The sequence below is a fragment of the Dreissena polymorpha genome, chromosome 7 (assembly GCF_020536995.1).
Source record: "Dreissena polymorpha isolate Duluth1 chromosome 7, UMN_Dpol_1.0, whole genome shotgun sequence".
NCBI classification, from domain to species: domain Eukaryota; kingdom Metazoa; phylum Mollusca; class Bivalvia; order Myida; family Dreissenidae; genus Dreissena; species Dreissena polymorpha.
The window spans coordinates 20,927,237-20,949,403 of record NC_068361.1 but is presented as its reverse complement, the minus strand read 5'-3'; the positions used below and the strand labels follow the sequence as shown (position 1 = coordinate 20,949,403).

At 34.6% G+C, this 22,167-nt stretch overlaps 2 protein-coding genes across 2 annotated transcripts in view; both read left to right on the top strand.

Annotated features, from left to right (window-relative positions):
- The window catches only part of LOC127839520 (uncharacterized), a 28,212-nt gene extending 12,454 nt beyond the window's left edge, over nt 1-15,758 (top strand). The window contains exons 10-18 of the mRNA XM_052367909.1: nt 380-706; nt 4,827-5,153; nt 5,314-5,565; nt 6,153-6,389; nt 8,099-8,704; nt 10,608-10,694; nt 12,074-12,172; nt 14,745-14,842; nt 15,687-15,758. Of these exons, the coding sequence (XP_052223869.1) occupies nt 380-706; nt 4,827-5,153; nt 5,314-5,565; nt 6,153-6,389; nt 8,099-8,704; nt 10,608-10,694; nt 12,074-12,172; nt 14,745-14,842; nt 15,687-15,758 (2,105 nt within the window). The remainder of the gene's footprint in view (nt 1-379; nt 707-4,826; nt 5,154-5,313; nt 5,566-6,152; nt 6,390-8,098; nt 8,705-10,607; nt 10,695-12,073; nt 12,173-14,744; nt 14,843-15,686) is intronic.
- A 2-nt stretch (nt 15,759-15,760) lies between these two features.
- LOC127839519 (protein mono-ADP-ribosyltransferase PARP14-like) overlaps nt 15,761-22,167 on the top strand; it is a 47,023-nt gene continuing 40,616 nt past the window's right edge. Inside the window, exon 1 of the mRNA XM_052367908.1 lies at nt 15,761-15,862. Coding sequence (XP_052223868.1) covers nt 15,761-15,862 — 102 coding nt within the window. The remainder of the gene's footprint in view (nt 15,863-22,167) is intronic.

Genomic DNA, 22,167 nt, shown 5'->3' with positions numbered 1-22,167 from the left:
AGAATTTTTGTTTTCTATGCTCACGAGCAAGTTTTTTACATCAACTTTTTTAATGCAAACTGTTTAAAGTGGTGTGTTGAACTTGTGAGATGTTGGGAAACTTATAAACTGGCACTCAACTGATGATTTTAGTTATTGTTTACATATATAAAATAGGGTTAATACGCTTATGTGACATGTGTTAGTATCCCAATAATACTTTATTACAAGGATGGGTATCTGACATGAGCATTTAAATTGCAAGTGCTATCAAAATGTTGTTTGATTACACCTCATATATGATTTTGATTTAACACCAGTCAATTTATTACAAATTAATCTTAATTAAAATGTGGTATTATGTTTCATTTAAACAACAATTTTTGTTGATTAAACACAGTGGCAGAAAGGGTTGTGAAAAGAGGTGGTCATCGCATTTTGAGTAAACACGTATATGTGGAGCTTTTAAAACCCAGTCGATCAACAAAATCAACGGCTTCAAAAGAATGTATAAGTACAAAAGATGGTAAAGAAATAGACGTCAAACAATCGCATATATTTGACGGTACACAGACCGAGATTTTGGTGGAAGACATTCCACCCGGTGTGGACGAGGTCACACTGGAGAGGAGTTTCACCTCTAGGAAACTGAAATCATGTATAGTAGAGGATATCGACTTTGATGCAGTTGAAATGAACGCTGTTATACGGTTTGAAAAACCTGAAGGTAAGTCTATATCGGTTATATGAGTAACTATGAATTCGCGCGTTTGAGTAAAAGTTACTTTTGTATGATTAAGATGTGCATTCAATTACCGCATACGCAATATAGTTAAGTAAATGCAAACTGTGTTTGGTTAAATCCATTAAGTTTAAGAAACAGGTTAAAATAAAAAAACAAAACATAAATATACGAGCATCATAGATTCTTATGCCATGCAAACTTTCACAGGTTTGCTCTGTATTGGTGTTGTTGATTAATTGAAAGTAAATAGGCATTGTACTTATCGTATCATTACAATTGATTTATTATAGATGTGAAGACTGTGCTAAATAACCGTCCAATAAAAATAAAACAGAAGGAGGTTTCTGTACAAATATACGTTCCTAAGAAGCAGTGTATTATAATTGTGCGTGGACCAGCGGATATCATGAAAGCGGAAAATGAAGATCGATTTGAAGCATATTTTGAAAATGAAAGGAAATCGGGTGGAGGGGACATTACAGATATAGTATTCCAGTCAACAGACAATGTACATGTATTTATCGTTACGTTTGAAGACGACATAGGTACATTTTGTTATATTTTAATTTTGCTTCATATTCCATTATTTCATTATTATTTGGGATCAAGTATATATATTACATTGTCTATGATTTGAGCAAACAACTTTCGAAGTCGGAGGTCTAAATATAAACTTCTTGAAATGCGTTGTGGGTATAACAGTGAAACGGTACTATATTTTCATTCAAGAAACATAATATTGCTACAGTACTTTATATTTTCGATTGAATTTCTACGATACGGTATTCCGTGGATGTTTTTTTTTTCAATATGTGAATCATATTTCATAATTGTCTTACAATGAAATAAATACGCGTTTCGGTGTTTGACATCAAAATCTTACATAAAACCCACCACAAAACATGTGTAGCCATTAGCGTGATGCTGTTAACTTAATGTTAATGTACCCAATGCCAGCTAACTATTTGTAAAATAATAAACATTGCGTTGCAGATTAATTGGGATTGTTTGTTTGGGTTTTTGTTGTGTGAATGTTCAAAAGTTCTTCATTATGCCTTCTAATCGGTAAAACTAGTAACTTTAATGAATAAGCCATTCACATTTTTTTGAAAATAAATTTATCAACCTAATTATTCAACGTCACCATATAAAGTTATGTGTTGCATGTATGTGGGATATTTCGTACATACTCGATTGCGTAGCACGTTTCTATTCTGCCAGCGTTAAAAACACCAGCTATGAGTCGATACAATTACACGGTGCCTATACCACGTGACTTTTTAAGATATGTGTTGGGAGAATGATGCGCGACCCAGATAACATTTTTAAGAATGTCTTTTTAAATAATTCACTATTTTTAATGGAATACAGTGGAGAGCCCGTTCATTCGTGAGAGGTTTCTATAGGTATCATGATTTGTTTTAAACAAATAAGTATTTTTTCAGTAAAGTGCAACCGCGCGTGTGAACGGTTAGGGAATTGTTGGATCAGTGTGGGGACCTCATATTACAAACGCGCGGGCGATAATTTACGAATGAAATAAACGAAGATTTAAAAGATAGAGCTTCTTCAATCTATATTGCCTTAGGATTGTATAACAACTTTTCACAATTTTCATCCTATATACGACAGTAATAGTACTAAAATAATAGATAGCTACTTTAAGGAAATTTCTAACTTAGGATCAAAGATCATACCAAATAACCCACATATTATTTATGTTTTTATTTGTTCTAAACGTCTTGTGGATTTGAGCATTTTCAAATAAATTGCAGCAAACTCTTTACTACATCGATCTGTGTTTATCCCAATTCCTTTGACTACATTTGCGACCAGGGTCTTACAAAGGTTAAAACACAGCAACAACAAGTGTGTGTTATCATAATTCTAATACCTCCATTCCGTTATGTATACTGAAATAACTTTGTCTATTATAGGTAATTAATAGAATATTAAAATGGTTATATTCATGGAAAAGATTATACTGTAAGGTAAACGATAAAAAAGAGCATTTTAATTGTCATAATACTACATTTAGTAAGACTTTCGAAATAAATGTGCGCAGGTGCTTATTTCTATTATATGATGTTGAGCACAAGAACCAAATGAATTACTTTCATATCAAAAGTCAAAGTCAATTCGTGTGAAATTCATTTATGATCTTATACTTTTAGAAGGCCGCAAACAATAACCATCATACAAGTTTTAGGAAATTGTGTTATTCTGATGTCTATTGCTAAGTCACAGGTACATGTAAATGTCTAGCATGGTGAAATATATTCTAATTGTTTTTCTATTTGAACTGCACCCACGTATTGGTCCTTTTGTGAATTTCGTGTTAAACATTAATACAGGGTTTTGTTTCAATTCACAACGTTGGGGGTAATAATTACCTTAATGCGACAATGTTTGTATTAAATGTTATAAGAAAAACACAGCTGAAATCAATGTTTAGAGTGTTTACATGTGTAAGTTACTTCTATTTTGCTCAACATGAACATATTATTGGATTTGTGACAGACTGTTAAGCATTTTGACAATATGGCATAACTTAAAAGATTGAACATTCGCGATTTAGCTATAATAAAGTCACAATCAATCAATATTGACCATGGAAAAATGTGCATTTGTCAAAATTTCTGCACACAATCCAGTTAAATAATTTCCATCAATTCTAAACAATGCGGGGAATCACGTGGCCAGATTTGAGTAAAATGGCCGCCGATGCCTCGATTCGATGGAGAAATTGAAAACATGTCAAGGAATACCGTTTTCTCCGTCCAATAAGTCTAAAACAACCTCGCATTGGCATGTTCGGTACATGTAGCGATACATAATTAATGTAAAAGCACTGTAAATGTTAGTTTCGTATACGAAATTGGCTCACTGGAGCATCAACATTTTATTTTCAATAGGAATTTTATTGCTAGCCTGTTTCGGTGTAGCTGCTTTTTGTTATGGCTTGAAATGTGCGTGCTCAATATCAGGTTGTTCAAGAAGTTATCCGTGTATAAGGGCCATGTGCGTGCTCAATATCAATCGTCAAAACCAATCCAAACTCAACTTGACTTTGATAATAACGCCATGAGCAATCGAGTTATACATTTGTTTGTCAAACAAAATGCATCCACATGAACAACTGGTCTTTAAACAGTGCTTATTAGAGTGAAAACAGTGATATTATTGTTAGTCCGTGTTCAATGTCAATGTTCAATGTCAATACACGGTTCAGGAAATCGCGAAATATTCTATAAGTTATCTCCACACTCAGACAAACCAGAGGAAAACGGTTGATACTCGCTGAAACCGCTTCCGGCTGGCTCTATGCTAGGCGTAATCTGATTAAAAATAATAAAGTAATAAGGTAGATGTACCTGTTTGAAGACTCAATTTCTCCAACGAATTGAGGCATCGGCGGTCATTTTTCTCAAATCTGACCACATGATTCCCCGCATTGCTAAAGAAGTACTTCTAAAATTGGTACACATATTATGCAGTATTATATAAATATAAATTGATAAAACATGTGTGCTAAACAGCGGAATTGAAGGTATTGTTATGTATCAAAGTGTACCAATATCATTTGTGTTTGACTCCTGGTTTAAACTCTTTTGGATCACATCAAACAACACTTTTATGAGATAAATATTTATTTACACGTGTGTGTTTGTGAGTAATACTGGGCAAAGTGTTAGGTTCGGCTCGGAATTAATTCGGTTAAAACCCAAAATGCGTTACATTAACCGTTCTTAAGCGGTGACCGAAGTTTTAATTTGTATGTTTAATGTTGTGTTGTATGGTGTGTTTTGTTTTGTATACGACATTTGTGATTTGTCTTAAATAAAGGACCAGCGGATGTTAAAATAAATTCTTTCCAGAGAAAGTGCATTCCTATATTTACAGAGACTTTCCAAGGCGATGACCTTAGCTTTATTCAGAAACTTGTGTTTGTGTCTAATGTTTATGTCTTGGTCGATATGTATCGCAGTCGGTCACCTGCCTGAATATGTTGTGAGCATAGCCCTGCTGATAGAGCAGGACTTTCTCTTTTTATTAGTGTAATCTCCTTCTGTTATTTGTCGTGTTTTATTGCATGTAAAAGTCGCTCAAAGAGTTGTGGAGAGAGGTGGCCATCGCCTCTGTGGCAAGGACATTGACGTGCAGCTTTCAATTCCGAGCCGTTCAACAAAGACAACTGTATGTGAAAATAGAAACACCATTAAGGGAAGTCACTGCGCAGATAGGAATACTGATGAGCCCAAACCAGTCACATCAATTCAAGTACGTGGCGTCAACAAATTGTCAAACAGAGAGTCAGTACAGTGGTATTTCGAGAACAAGAACAAGTCTGGCGGTGGTGACATAGAACAGCGGTCCACGGATGATGAGGATGACGATGTTATTTACATTTTGTATAAAGATGAGTCAGGTGTGTGTATGTGTTCTTTAGTTCTTGAATTCTAAAACCAAGCAAATAGTGTATACTGTGTACGCAAAAACATGACTTGTTAGTACACTTATAAATAAATACACGTCGATACATAGCAACTCTGATTATCTGATTAATAAAGACTTTCTTTTGTATGTAGTTGCTAAGGATGTCGCTGGAAGAGTACACACCATTGAAGGGCAGAAGCTGGAAGTGACATTGTACACTCCACCGGTTCCTCCACCTAATTACCCAAACAAGCTGCTGATCAAAGGACTTAGCGCCAAAACTTCATTTAGTGTTCTAGACCTATATATAGAGAGCAAAACAAAACGTTCCCTTGTGAAAGACTTACTGACTTACCATATTGATCATGATGATACGGTTCTTGTAACAGTGAATGGAGAAATAGGTATGTTTTGTTAAATGAAATACGTTGTTGATAATGTTTAGGTTTAAATGCGTAAACATGGCGTATTTAAATATATAGGATCTTGCATGAGTGGTCGTTTTGTATTGAATTTATTAAACGAGTTACCTAAATAAAGATATAAACGAGGCTTTTCGAGTTTTTATCCTTATTTAGATGACTTATTTAATAAATTTAATACACAATTACCACGAATCTAAGATTCTATTTATAACATGACCAACACATTTTCTTTTATTTTATGCTGTTTTCATCGTTAATTCTCATTGTGAAAGAGCTCAACTGAAGAAATTCGCTGGAAAAATATTGTCATTTCGTCACAAAAATGACGTCATTTCACAGTTATATAACCCGTGTAATAAACAAAATTGAGCATTACGTTATTTCACTCCTGGAGTATATATATATATATATATATATATATATATATATATATATATATATATATATATATATATATATATATATATATATATATATATATATATATATTTATATATATATATATAGCACGATGCTTAATATATATATAGCACGATGAATATTACAGATATACAGATATATTACAGATATACAGACAGTGCAAGAGGCATGCAAAACCGCCCCACTAGAAGGTTCTTTCTTAAAGATTCTTCAAGTTCCCATGTCCAAGATTGTGCTTGTATCCAACATTAGCGAGGCTGTTACAGAAGATATGTTATCTTTATATTTTGAAAGTGTACAAAGTAGCAATGGAGGTCTAGTCGAAAAAGTTGCGATGTTTGCCAAACAGAACTACTGCCTTGTACATTTCGTTGACTACAAAAGTAAGCAATAGTATATTGTATATACGTTTTACAACTGATGCAATTTACCCGCAGTTATTTGAAGATTTGAAATCGATTTTTATCTGAACAATTATGCTGATTCAGTAAATTACCTTCTGGTCTCAAAGAATGCACGTATGGTCTTAGAAGTCTTTTAAATCAAACAAGCATATATACAAAAAAGTAAAATGTTTAATAAGGCATAACTGCAATCAGTATAAAGTTGTATGGACTATTGGGTAATCGTTGGTTCACATTAAATTTTAGCGAATTGTTTTAAGTTGGCACTTGCGTTATGAACAATGTTTATAAAGCATTACTTTAATAAGGAGAATGCAAAGAATAGGAGATGTGCAAAGTAGGCATATGACTGATATTTTGTTTGGTATACGTATGTAGCGTTTTATCTTTATTGCGAAATTAAAAACATAAGTCATACCCGTTTGCCGACACAAATGACTCTCCACATATTAAGATTTTTTTTTAAATATATGCTGATCAATTTTCGGTATATACGTTCACATTAATCGAGGAACGTAACACATTATTTTAAAATGTCTATGCTAACTTTATTATTTAGTTTTACAAAATAACTTCCAAATGATTAAATTAGTGATGTAATTATAAACACAATTTGCATATTTAGCCAGTATAAACACGTTATTCACATTAATTTCATGTAATTAACATACACATATTGACTAATGTACCTTATTCACTATTCATTGTGTCGTTTTTTAAAGTCAATACATCTAAATGAAATGTGTCTTTCGTGTCTAAATATGTCAAGCATTTTTTGAAATTGCTTTTTATGTGTCATATGAAATGCAGAATTGTACATTATGCAATTAAATACTGCGCATATAAATGTATGACACAAATAAGCTGAAACTAAACTGTTTATGTTGGTACTCGTTTTTAATGCTAGACATAAAGCAGGCGGGAGTCGTTTATTAACAACACCTAAAAGATGTCATTTAAAATCAACAACAACATATGGGACTCGTAAATATTTCAAAAAACACAACACTGCGCGTATAACGTTAGACAATATATCTTGTTTGTAAGGCGTCACATAATAAATCAGCCAAGTATTGCTTAGCGTACCACATAGTATGATCTGGTATTCAATGGCAGAACATATACTTGATCCGACTGCACCTCGGTCGATATGTATTTGAACCGATGGATATCCGATCAATTACACTGGGCTGTGGTCTATACTTGTGGCTTATTACTTGAATCATACAGTTTTAGGCGCAAGCTCGGTTTCTTGCCTGCATGAATACTCATATTGTTTTCGTATTGTGTTGCAATAAGTGACCCTATGATAATGCATTTCTCTTTATATCTGCTTGCTGTATTCCATTTCCAAATTAATGTCTATATGTTTATGTTACACTCAATATCCATAAAGTCGACGCGTGCATCAATGCAAACAATTCGTTTTGCCTTACAACGTTATTTCACATCTGAAAAATGATGTTTTATTATATTACATGAGGTTTTTCATTGACTAGTGAGAAACAATTGAAGTTTTCGTGTAGATCCAAAGAATCGTTTTCGAAAAATACAAAAACCACTATGAGTTAGTTAATTCTACAATAAGTTAACGGTTTTCTAAAATTAAAAGAGACATTTCACATAAAATATATTGTAACTTACTGCATGACCATTGAATAATTTTCGTGTGTATGTTTTACTAACAGGTGTGGATAATGTTCTGTCAAAAGAGCAGAAGCTTGATGGAAGACTGCTCGAAGTTAAGAGATACTTCCAATGCATAGGGCGGGCAGAAGGGGACACGGTTGATCGGAGATTGGAAAAAATACAGATTACTAACTTGACTGTTATTGAAATAAAAATGCTTATAGCAGACAAATTTGACCGTGACATGGAAGTAAAATATACTGGTGCAAAAGTGACAATTAATCAAGAAAACCACGAAATAGAAATAGAAGGAGTTGATTCAGTGGTGAAAAACATTCAAGCGGAAATGAACCAAAGAAAATATACTTACAAGAAAATACAAACAACAAGTCCGGTTAAATTAGAACAAATATATAGGAGCAAGATTGTGGACGAATACATTGAACATAAACTTGAACAGGCCGATGTTATTGCGGTTTGGGAAGCAGAACATGGCAAGTTGCACGTTATTAGCAAAAGTGGTGAGATGGTCGATAAAGCAGTTACTATTGTTCAAACGTCTGTGAAAATAGGCCCCCCAGTAAAATTAACAACTGAACATAAATCATTGATTGAGACGATTCAATGGAAACAATTTCTATCAAAATTAAGCACAGAGCACAAAGGCAAGTTGCAGATCGACATTTCCGAAGATTCAGAAATAACTTTGCTTTCAACGGATGACATACACGATGAATTACTGGAAGACATCCATGATTTCCTAGATACAAATACAATATACGCCGAAATGTGGCGTGTTGAAGAAAATGTACTGCAACTTCTAATGCAATATCATAGGCATGATATACGGCAAATAACGAAGGGAACAAATGTAAAATGTAAAGAACAATCGTTTGGTTTTGAATTAACTGGAACAAAGAATGACCTCGAAAGTGCCAAACGAAAGCTTGATACCTTTGTCGCACAAATAAAGGAAGAACCATATTCGGTATCCAAACCTGGTATTTCTGAATTTTGGAAATCTGACAAAGGTCGTGGTATACAAAATTCTGTTGAAACCGCACATCATGTTATTTTAAAATCATCATATGACAGAAGCAACGAGGAACCTGATGTATTCGATATAGGGGCTAGGTCGGGAGATCATCATTCAGGAAGTAATGTAATGGCCTCATGCACCGTGTATGGAACAAGGATGATAAGTGTAACACGTGGTGATATAACAGACCTAGATGTTGATGTTATTGTCTATTCTGCAAATTCAATGCTACAACTAAACAGTGGACTTGGGAAAGCAATCTTGACAAAAGGTAACTTTAAAAGTTATTTACACTTTAGTATCTGTATGTTTTTCTTTGATTTGCCAAGGCTGTTATAATTGTACTTGCAGAGATATGTTCATCGGCCATCACTTTCTTTATGCCAATGATGACACACGCGTCTTTGCTTTGCTTTTTTAACATGAAAAAAACTAGCTGTACAGAAGTAAGTATACCTGAATCCAAAATGCCTTGATGTTTGCTTTGTAATTTAACCGTTATATCGTTAACACGTTTAAATGAAATAATTTCTTGGAAAAAAGAAACATACAATTAACTGTTTGATTTGTTAATTTGTTGCTAAAAATACGACATTTGATCAATAATATAGCAATAGGCGGACAGTCCATGGACAACAAATTTGAAAAATATGTATTTGACTTATTTATGAATGTAAAACAACGTTCGTTCTTTCTTCTTTAATTTTCTTTTTTAGAAATCACAATAATGTTTATTCAAGCGTTTAAAATATCACATAACTTTAGCAACATGCTTCATCGTGATCTGCTTTGTGATACGCCGATTAGAAACCTTCTAGGAAAATGTATTGGCAAATTAACTGGTATATGCGTTCACGATGTGCGCTTTGAACACACTTGTGTATTTCTTTCATTGATAACCGTATTTTTTTTACACCAGTTGCAAAATAAGCTGTTCATGTTTTAACAATTTGCTTCTCTGTTATTTGCGAAATAATGTGATAGTATTGCGCGACTGTTCAATTGACGTAATGAAACCGCACGTGGAACGTGATTCGTTCATTCGCGGAAACACGTTAGCTGGAGCTCTTAGAATGTAAAGATTAAAACTTACGACAACCTTCAATTTAGCTATTTTACTGAATAAGTATTGTATATGTGTATAAACGTTATCTTCCAGACGTCGTTTAAATGTAAAAATTAAGCTTTATTTTACCGACATTCATACACCGACGAAAAACAGAAAACTGCTACCCTGATTATATCTGTACATTCATAGCAATTCAAGAACTATATTTTGAATAACTATATGTCTCAGTAAGTACATGTAATTATAACTGAATACTGCTTCAAAATCAAACGATACCGTGCTGTAACTACGTTGTAGCGTGATGATTTAATTAAAGCATAATTATTACCAAAGTGTACCTAAGGTATTTAAGCATTATGTTTAAGATACAATATTCATAAAAGTAGTAATATATATTTACTAATTATGCTTCTATTCGAGTGATTGTTTAAGGCAAGAAAACACATCTACAATTTTGCAGGTGGTTCGTCAATTGCGTCTGAGTGCGAGCAGTATATTAAGGAACATAAAACACTAGGCGAAGGAGACGTGTTTGTGTCAAAAGGAGGTAAATTAAAGGCCAAGAGTATAGTTCACGTCGCAAGTCCTCCGTGGAGAAACGACGACGACGATAGAAAATTAATGAAGATAGTAGTAAAGGCCATGTGTCAAACAACCCAATACGACCATAAGTCTCTGGCGATACCTGCTCTGAGTTGTGGAACTTATGGGTAAGATTGTTATATAAATAATTGGTGTACTTGCACCTTAAAATTTCAAGTCCAAAAATGTTTATTTTTACTTTCAAAAGTTATGTAATCCATTCGACAATCAATAACTAAAACGTATTGAATTTAGTCACATGATAAATGGCTGGAGGTTATACACAGTGTTTATATCCACGCTAAAGAATGCGACATCTCTGAAGTAAATCGAATAGATAAACCAAGTTGGTACCAAACGCACTGTCTAGAATAGATGCCATTCGCACAAAACGCTTTCGAACGTAATTGTATTTATGTTATACCTAAGAAATAGTTTTCATTGGACGGAATGTATGTCTGACAGAAGGTATGCATTGAGCACATTATGTTGATTTATCTAGAGTATATGTGGTTCTATGTTAGTTTTTCTTTGTCCGGTAGATACCCGGTCGACAGAGCTACATGTGCTATCGTGGCCGCCGTCAAAGATTTTTTCCGAGAAATGCCACATTCTGACCTGACAAGCATATACCTGTGTGACATGACTGAAGAAACTACCAATGGCTTTATTAAAGGACTCGAAAGAGAATGGGGAGCACATAGTGTTCGCCGGTACAATCGACCGCAAATGCGTACAGGTAAGATTGTGATGTCAGATCGCAATGCATCACATATGCATCGAAACTTTCTGTTTTCATCAACAGCGATATTCTATTTTTTTACATAATTCAATATACATATACAAAAGTAGTATAACTCTGCAGACATTTTCATGTTGAAAAAAAAAAACTTGTCCGCCAGTTTTTCATTTAAAGCAATCGATCCATTGTCTACAAAAAACAAGACAATACAAGCTATATACATATTCTAAAACATTTAAAACACAACCATGATTAAAGCTGAGTTAACCTCATTGGATTGGTCAATCCAAAGAATTGGGAGTAATTATCGGTTGAAGTGATTTCAAACCTTAGACTTAGCCCAGCCATATTTAAAAACGTTTAACTGTTAATGCATATTAATCTCATAGCATCTGATTTCAAATTACACATCATACTTTACATTTGAATAGCAATATAATATAACCTATTAATAACCCGAAATTCAACGGCATATTCTTAATTTGGAACAAAACAGGTTATGTATTTCTACATTTCTATATTTCTATATAACATCTTCAATGGTATATGTATTTTTGTATTACAATGTAACAGGCTGCTTGTATCTTTTGACAATTTTTCAGATACTGTGCATACGCCTGGAATGAGGTTTGCGATGGACAGGACGGGAAGCGCTGACATCGGAACACAACGACTTAACATTAAAACAACTAAGGGTATTGGTAAGTTTTAATTACATGCATGCTGTTATTTACACATTTCTATCTGTGTAGATGTATATGTCCATTCAACCTGATACACTCGTTTATTTCCTATAAAATATCAATGCGTGCATGTTGAATTAATACAATAAAGTGTACTGATCACTTTTCTTCAGTCGAATTCCCAACTAATCTTATGCATATAGCAAAATCTTAAAGAAATGTGTCACTACAATGCAGTCTTCAAACCAACCTCAGGTACACACATTCTTACATATCAAAGCAAAACATAACGAAACAACTTCATTTACATTCATATATGTATTGGCGTAAAGTCTTGGACATGACTATATAATATTACAAAATAATCAACTAATAAATGAATAAATAATACATATAGAGAGTGATTTCAATTCAGTCATAGTGTTGAGCCAACAACTTGCTTAGATATGTTTTTCACTTCTTTATATTGTAGATGTTAGCTCTAGTCTTTTATAAAATGGGGGTAATATAACACTATACTCATGCCGATTTACAATTTGCGCCATTAAAAAAAATTGACATTAAAATATGTATCATGTTAAGCATTTTAACAGACAGGTCGAACGTTATTATTGTTTACGCTGGATATTAATCTTATGACTCATGTTCATTCTCAAAGTCAATAGTATGGAAAATCTAACTTAATATATACAACAAAACTCTCATTAAACACAACTGTATACTTAATATGTTGCTTTACACAATAAGGCCGATCATATTTTATTTTGAACGCAGTCCCTGTCAAAAAATACTCCGGATTTCAGGCAATATTAATTAAGTGAAAAAAAAAACAAATTCTCAAAATATATTATTTAAGAGAATGTAAATATCATGTTTAATAGGAAGTTCTTTTATCAGTCATGTGTGGAGGATGGTCATATTACTCGGAATCAACTATAAAGTCAAAATTGTTAGTAAAATCGAATCAGTTTCAATAAAACGAACAATTTGATACCAAGATGTAATATAATTTAAAAACAAAATGCAACACAAACAGCAAAAACATTTTTTTTACAAATATTAAGCGCACGTGTTCATGCCGTCATTTTTAACACGTCAAATGAAAAAAGTCATATTCTTTCCCGCTAAATCTGCAGCTTTTAATCGATGTTTTCATTATTTCTTTAAAATCGGGGTCGTAGAGGTATGATACACAGAAACACAGATTACTGCCTGATCTTTTTTGTAATATCAGGTTCGGCATGCCTCGCCGTTATATTATTCTAAGCCTTGCCTGATACATTACAAAAAGATCAGGCAGTAACCAGTTATTCTCTGTATGCATTTACATTCTGAAATAACTTGTTTGTTAAGCTTCTTAAAGCAATTGTTTTTAAACTCAGTTACCGCCTGTTGGCATTAGGTCAGACTTGCATGTCAAACGTGTTATTCTTTCATTGACATGCATATTATAAGATATACTTAACCTTGCCCTCAATAGCGTTTGTCCATCAATGGATATTTTCCATCAAAAAAAAGATAAATAATCAAATGCTTCCGTGTTTGTTTTTACAATATGACTCGTGTAATCTCTTATATAATACTTTATGGATAACGTCGAAATAATTTAACTACTTATATATAATTTTGTTATTGTATTATTTACTTTTTTATATAAATACATATATACATAAAACTATATATTTATAGTATAAGTAATGTACCAAAAACCATTCGCATTTACAATCAAAGTCAGTGTTTCAAGAAGTATCAAACTTTGCGTCTCAAACTAGACAACAGGCGATTAGTTGATTTGCGCAGTTTCAATTAAGCTATCGGATAAACTCAAATTTTGACCTTTCTAAAAAAAATATATATGTATGTATATATATATTTGTCCTAAAATATCCCTATCAATATTGCATGATTTGTATTTTAAACACTTTTAACCGGTTACGCATTCCAACGGAATAGACATGAGGGCCAAGTTAAATAAAACCAGCTTTTTGCGTTTGATGGTGACAAGGAGGGGGTAACTATGGATCAACAAGTGCTGCTGTCATGTTACGGATGTACTCGTTGGTCTATGGCTCTGTGTAAGAGTTGTGGAGAAGTCTTCATAGACACTTGTGTCCAAAGGCCTGTATCCTGCGTGATAAGTCTAGCAGCCTTTTAGTTGGATGGATAATACAAGGGACTTTTTCGGACCTCAACAATAGTGCTACCATCCTTGAACAGGGTTGCTTTAAAGTACAATATAGTTGAAGCTGGTAATTTATTTCAGCTTCTTGCCGTTCATGGTGATGTCTGCACGGATGTTGGTCGTGCTGTTCACCATGATCTTTAAGTTCCGTGCTTACATCCATCCCGTATGCTCATGCTCTTTCACAAAGTCTCTTGGTGAGGCCTTCGAGTTCAATGTGAATGTCACCCATGAGGTCAATGTCAATTTCATCAGCGAATTTCAAGTTAGAGATCGGTTTGCAACCGATGGAGATGGAATTGTGGTGGTCTTTGAGGATTCACTCCCGGCAATTTACCAGCCTTCAGACTGCTTGATGCCTCCTTTAGCTTTAGTATGGACGAACTTTCGCCATCCCATTCTGTTCAGGGATCGTTCTGAGACTGGGTCTACTGCACCGGGAAGTTATAACGGTCGCTGCAATATTCTGTCCACCTGTTCAGGACTACGACACTCTTGGTCAGGCGGTACCCGGTAGCGTCTGCTATAACACTGGCATCGGGTTGATTTGTATTCGTAAAGGGTCTTGAGGGTGCTCTTATTCTTCTTTCTGTTACCTGTGGTCATCTGTTTGTCAATGTTTGACAATACCTCTTCAATCCACTCCCTCCTGGCCACTCGTGTCTTCTTCCTGACCTCCCTGTTCGCTTTCTTGCACTCTGTCTTAGTACTGGTGTAATTCTAATGCCTTAGCTCTCTTCTTAAGTTGATGATCGCTGTCGGCACCCATTGCTTGTTCTTTCTTCTCTCTTTTCCATCAAATTCTTCGGTATATTACCGAAAGACATTGTTTATGTTGTCAGTGAGGGTGTCAATGTCATCGTATAAGATGTTCAGAGCTGCAAACTTATCAACTATCTGCGCTTGAAATGCCTCTGCTATCTCTGGGATCTTTAAGTTTTTATCAAGTTTAATTTAATGTGAGGTTCTGTTGATGCTGGAGTTTAACCGTTTAATTGACAGTATGAAATCAATCTTGTTGTGTTCTTGTCTATTTGGAGCATGCTTAGTCGCTGTTATGAAAGGTTTGTGTGGATGCATCGAGTAGGTTGAGTTGGGGGTTTCTAGCGAACTCAAGAAATCTCAGCCCTCTTTCGTTGGTCTCTCCTATACCAAATCTACCTACTGTCCCCAACCAGTCTTGGTAGGTGTTAGGTCAAATTTTGTCGTTCAAGTCGCCTTGGACAATTTTGATGTGTTTCTTCGGGAACATCGCTATGATGCGCACTGACTCTTCTTAAAACTGTCCGATCTCCTTGTCTTTATAGTCTGATGTTGGGGCGTAGACCTGGATGACGGTGATGTTGTTAGGGCTCGCTGGTGTTGAGCCTGCAGGATACTGAGATGCAACGACTGATAACGCTGTTGACTACCTCTTCGTAACAATGAAAGCAACCCCGTGGCGATGTTTGGAAACCTCCTCGCTGAACAACATCTTGTTCCCTTCGCCCATGGATGTTTCTCCGAAGCCTTGTGACCTTACCTCGGCTAGTCAGAAGATATCCCAGCGGTAGCGCATCAGCTCTTCTGTCAGTTCATATATTTTTTTCCGCATGAATTGTGTGTTCTTACGTTACATATGTCTATGATGGTGCCCATTGTTGTCATAATTATCGCTTAATAAGCTCCAGTAGCTTATTAACTTTTCGCATCCACCATGGAGACTAGCAGTGGAGTGCGCTGTCATTGTTTTTCCTAGCCCCGACTGATCCGACTTGGTTTTCCGTAGTTTTGTCCTCTTCTTTTTCTTTTAGTGGGATGTTTTGGTTGTTCAGTGTAATAGTACTTTGTCGCTTTGCAGCAGATCCCTCGGTAGGACTGGAACAAATGTTCTCGCGTGACACTTGACTTAACTTTCACATCTGGTTCCGGGACCATGCTCCGATCACACCCTAATAACCGCTTCTGCTGGCGTACGAAACGAAGTGAGGAGTCTGGCATGTTTTGAACGAACAGCTGTAAGTTCTGGAATAGGTGATTGACGCCGCCAAGATTGACTCAATCCCACGGAAAGTAAAAAGAGGACAAGCCTTAGTGAAATGTTCACATAAAGGATAAAACACACACGTAACAGTAAAATATTACATTATTTCATTTGTCTTATCTTAGTATTTGTCGTTATGATTGACGATGCAATTTGTTTAAAATCTTTTTATAACGTCCCGCACTTGTTAATATGTTCGCATGATCCAGGAGCGCATCGAGGGAAATCGCGGGAACCGTTGTGTGGGTTTCGAATTACTCGACCTATCAAAATATATTGCTTCCAAAATCTGTTTAATGTATGTACGTATGTAAAATGGCTATGATGTTAAAATATATGAAGCTAAAATTCGCCCATGGGTCTAAAATCCTAAAGACCCGAACTATCCGGACTTGCTTTAAGAAATGCCGAGTGGACTCACTAAATTTGTATGATAAGTTATAAGATGTGATAATTAAACGCTAGGTATCATATAACAACTTTGTTTAATCACTTCCTAAAGTAATGACATATACTTATAAGTGGATGGCTCAAGTCATTATCTATGAAGGTCCTTTTATACAATACTACCTAGATCAATACCAATGGCAACAAACCAATAAATATAACAAACTTCTTCAAAATCATCTCTTTGTGAGGGCCTACTGCAAAGCATCCTAATAAGCATAGCATTAGCATATTTCCTTACACTTTTACACATACTATGATGTTATTATTGGTTTTTGAATCAATTATATAAATAAACATTAGCTCTTACATATGGACATGTCGCTTGTCTGTTGGAAAAGAGTTTGTTTCAGCTGTTTGGCCTTTGATATCATGTATAACACGAATGGCTGAGCATCGAGTGCCAAATAGTGCAAGACACGATACTTTTACATACTCTAAGAACAATCGATTTGCGTAATATTCCTTGTTAGTATATACGTATTTTGCGGAACATGAGCTCATGTTTATTGTTTGTTGATCATGATAAAAGAAAACAAGCTTTTATTTCTGCTCTATGATGTTGAATTAGGTCATCAGACGCAGAAAATAGTACAACTGTAGTCCATCTAGCGTGATAATACGCGATCGGAAAAAACCTATGGAAATGAGTTTCACATATTGAAACAGTCTTAGGTTTACAAATAGTGTACACAGGTTTATAATTAACTGTTATATTATATATTGTATGGCAACTAATATAATCTTTAAAATTCACAATTTAATTACTCGCCGCAGGCCCCACATTGCCAGTGAATAATCCGGGAAAAAGTACTTCAGTCGTACTAGGAAACATTCGTGTATCTATGAAGAAAGCTGCACTTGCTGATCAAACAGTAAGTAATATATGTGGTCTTTATTAAGATGTTTTTATGCCCCCGGATCGATAGATCAGGGGTATATTGGTTTTGGCCTGTCAGATCGATAGATCGGGGATATATTGTTTTTGGCCTGTCTGTCTTTCTGTCTGTCATTCTGTCCCAAAACTTTAACCTTAAGTAAAGTAACTTTTGAAATATTGAACATAGCAACTTCATATTTGGAATGCATGTGTATCTCATGGAGCTGCATATTATGAATGGTGATAGGTCAAGGTCAAGGTCATCCTTCAAGGTCAAAGGTAAAAAACAACAACAACAAAACTTTAACCTACAATAAAGTTTTGCAATAACTTTTGAAATATTGAACATAGCAACTTCATATTTGGCATGCGTGTGTATCTTATGGAGCTGCACAATTTGAGTGCTGAAAGGTCAAGGTCATCCTTTAAGGTCAAAGGTTAAAAAAAGCGGCGCATTAGGGGGCATTGTGTTTCTTACAAACGCATCTCTTGTTTAAATAGAATGTTTAACATTCAACGGAAGAATGAAGCATTGGCCTACAGTTACGGAAATAATGCACAAGTTAACTCAATTAAAAAAGTATCAATTATCCTTTATATGTTTTTCCAGCAATTTTAAAAGTATCATTAAGTTCTCAGTATTGCGAAAATATGAAATGTGATATATTTGTCTGATGGCGAAAATAAATCGTATAGAATGAATTGTTTATTATATATACATTATTATACCAACAGGAATGTAGTAAAGGGGTATACTGAAATCGCCAATCACGTCCGTCCGTTTGTTTGTCCGCTTATCAAAACGTGTACGGAGGCGTTCCTCGACCGACACTTTCCAATGTACAACTGTCAAACATTAATTTTTCCTTATGATATTATGCATGTTATATCTTACGTTCAGTGTTACAACGTATATTTCCAGGTCTCAAATGTTTGTTCTTAAATTTTGTCCGTAGCATATCTCTTAAACTAAAAGAGGAATCAATCTGAAACTTAAACAGTAGACAGGATTGGGGGGAAATGCAGGACACAATTATCATAACTCTTGTTCGGAAAGTTTTAGAGTTATATCCCTTTTTTAAGGTGTGTAATAAATTTTGTGCTGAGTGTATCTTTAAAACGTAAAGAATTATAACTTAAAACTTAATAGGTATGTGTATCATTTACAAATTGTACGATACACAAGAATTAAACATGTTTCCTCTATATGTTAAGAGTTTAAGATATATGTACGGAAATTTGAGTCCGGATCATATGTTGAACATTGTAAAATATATTAATTGTAAACTTGAAAGGTAAGTTTATCTCCTAGTTGGATGTGAAGTTTAGAAGAAACGCGACTATTATTTCAATTATTTTTGAGTTATTGCCCTTCATAACGTGTAATACCTAAATTTTGTTCGGAACATATCTTGATAGGGTATAATGTTTGAATTTAATATGTTGGTAGGTCTCCAGGGGGTGAAATGCATAAAAACCATAACACCTGCTTTCGTTATTTCTTAGTAATTGCCCATGTGATGTTCATGCTGAAATTTTATCAATGGCATATAATTTGACTTACAATAATAGGCATCAAGATAGAACATCTTGGTAGAAAGCTTGACTTAACACCTGAACTGCCAATGCTCTCTGACAAAGCGGTATACGAGAGGTATTTCAGACTTGACCGTAACAGTTCTAGTTGTAACTAAACACATTGAAAAACCATCAATATAAATGTATTTCCCGGTGTATGGTATGCACTTAGAAGCCCATTATGAGGATATACATATACCATGTTTAGTAAATTTACATGATTATTCATGTAACTGCTCTCAAATACATATAAATTAAAACTTCAACTGTAGGAAAGTAAACCCGTATCACAATGCTGTCCTATATTTATCGCAAGGTAGTAATTTTGAAACAGTGAGACGAAAAATAAATGCACCAGACAAGAAATGCATGTACATAACAAACGCACATTCATACACACAACAAATGCACCAGACAAGAAATACACGTACATAACAAACGCACATCGAGACTTAAAACAAATGCATAAGACAAGAAATACACGTACATAACAAGCGCACATTGAGACACAAAACAAATGCACCAGACAAGAAATACATGTACATAACAAACGCACATTGAGACAAAACAAATGAACCAGACAAGAAATACACGTACATAACCAGCGCACAGTGAGGCACAAAACACATAAACCAGACAAGAAATACACGTTCATAACAAACGAACATTGAGACACAAAACAAATGCAACATACAAGAAATACACATACATAACAAACGCACATTGAGACACAAAACAAATACACCATACAAGAAATACACGTACATAACAAACGCACATTAAGACACAAAGCAAATGAACCAGACAAGAAATACACGTACATAATCAGCGCAAATTGAGACACAAAACACATGAACCTGACAAGAAATACATGTACATAACAAACGCAAATTGAGACACAAAATACATGAACTAGACACGAAATACACGTACATAAAAAACGAACATTGAGACACAAAACAAATGCACCATACAAGAAATACACGTACATAACAAACTCACATTGAGACACAAAACAAATACACCATACAAGAAATACACCTACATAACAAATGCACATTAAGACACAAACACATGAACCAGACAAGAAATACATGTACATAACAAACGCTAATTGAGACACAAAGCAAATGAACCAGACAAAAAATACACGTACATAACAAGCGCAAATTTAGACACAAAACACATGAACCAGACAAAAAATACACGTACATAACAAATTGAGACACAAAACACATGAACCAGACAAGAAATACACGTACATAACAAACGCACATTGAGACACAAAATACATGAACCAGACATGAAATACATGTACATAAAAAACAAACATTTAGACACAAAACACAAGAACCAGACAATAAGTACACGTACATAACCAGCGCACATTGAGACACAAAACAAATGAACCAGACATGAAATACATGTACATAACCAGCGCACAGTGAGACACAAAACAAATGCACCAGACAGGAAATACACGTACATAACCAGCGCACATTTAGACACAAAACAAATGCAACAGACAAGAAATACACGTACATAACAAACGCACATTAAGACACAAAACAAATGAACCAGACAAGAAATACAAGACATAACAAACGCACATTGAGACACAAAACAAATGAACCAGACAAGAAATACACGTACATACCCAGCGCACAGTGAGGCACAAAACACATAAACCAGACAAGAAATACACGTTCATAACAAACGAACATTGAGACACAAAACAAATGCACCATACAAGAAATACACGTACATATCAAACGCACATTGAGACACAAAACAAATACACGATACAAGAAATACACCTACATAACAAACGCACAATAAGACACAAACACATGAACCAGACAAGAAATACATGCACATAACAAACGCACATTGAGACACAAAGCAAATGAACCAGACAAGAAATACACGTACATAACCAGCGCAAATTGAGACACAAAACACATGAACCAGACAAGAAATACACGTACATAACAAATTGAGACACAAAACACATGAACCAGACAAGAAATACACGTACATAACAAATGCACATTTAGACACAAAATACATGAACCAGACATGAAATACATGTACATAAAAAACAAACATTTAGACAAAAAACACAAGAACCAGACAATAAGTACACGTACATAACCAGCGCACAATGAGACACAAAACAAATGAACCAGACATGAAATACTTGTACATAACCAGCGCACAGTGAGACATAAAAACAAATGCACCAAACAAGAAATACACGTACATAACCAGCGCACATTTAGACACAAAACAAATGCAACAGACAAGAAATACACGTACATAACAAACGCATATTGAGACACAAAACACATGAACCAGACAAGAAATACACATACATAACCAGCGCACATTGAGACACAAAATAAATGCAACAGACAAGAAATACACGTACATAACCAGCGCACATTGAGCCACAAAACACATGAACCAGACAAGAAATACACGTACATAACCAACGCACATTGGGACACAAAGCACGTGAACCTGATAAGAAATACAAGTACATAAAAAATGAACATTGAGACAGAAAACGAATGCACAAAACAAGAAATACATGTACATAATAAACGCACATTGAGACACAAAACACATGAACTAGACAAGAAATACACGTACGTAACAAACGAACATTGAGAAAACAAAACACATGAACCAGACAAGAAATACATGTTCATAACAAAACTACATTGAGACACTAAACACATGAACCAGACAAGAAATACACGTACATAACAAATTGAGACACAAAACACATGAACCAGACAGGAAATACACGTACATAACAAACGCATATTGAGACACAAAATACATGAACCAGACACGAAAAACATGTACATAAAAAACAAACATTTAGACACAAAACA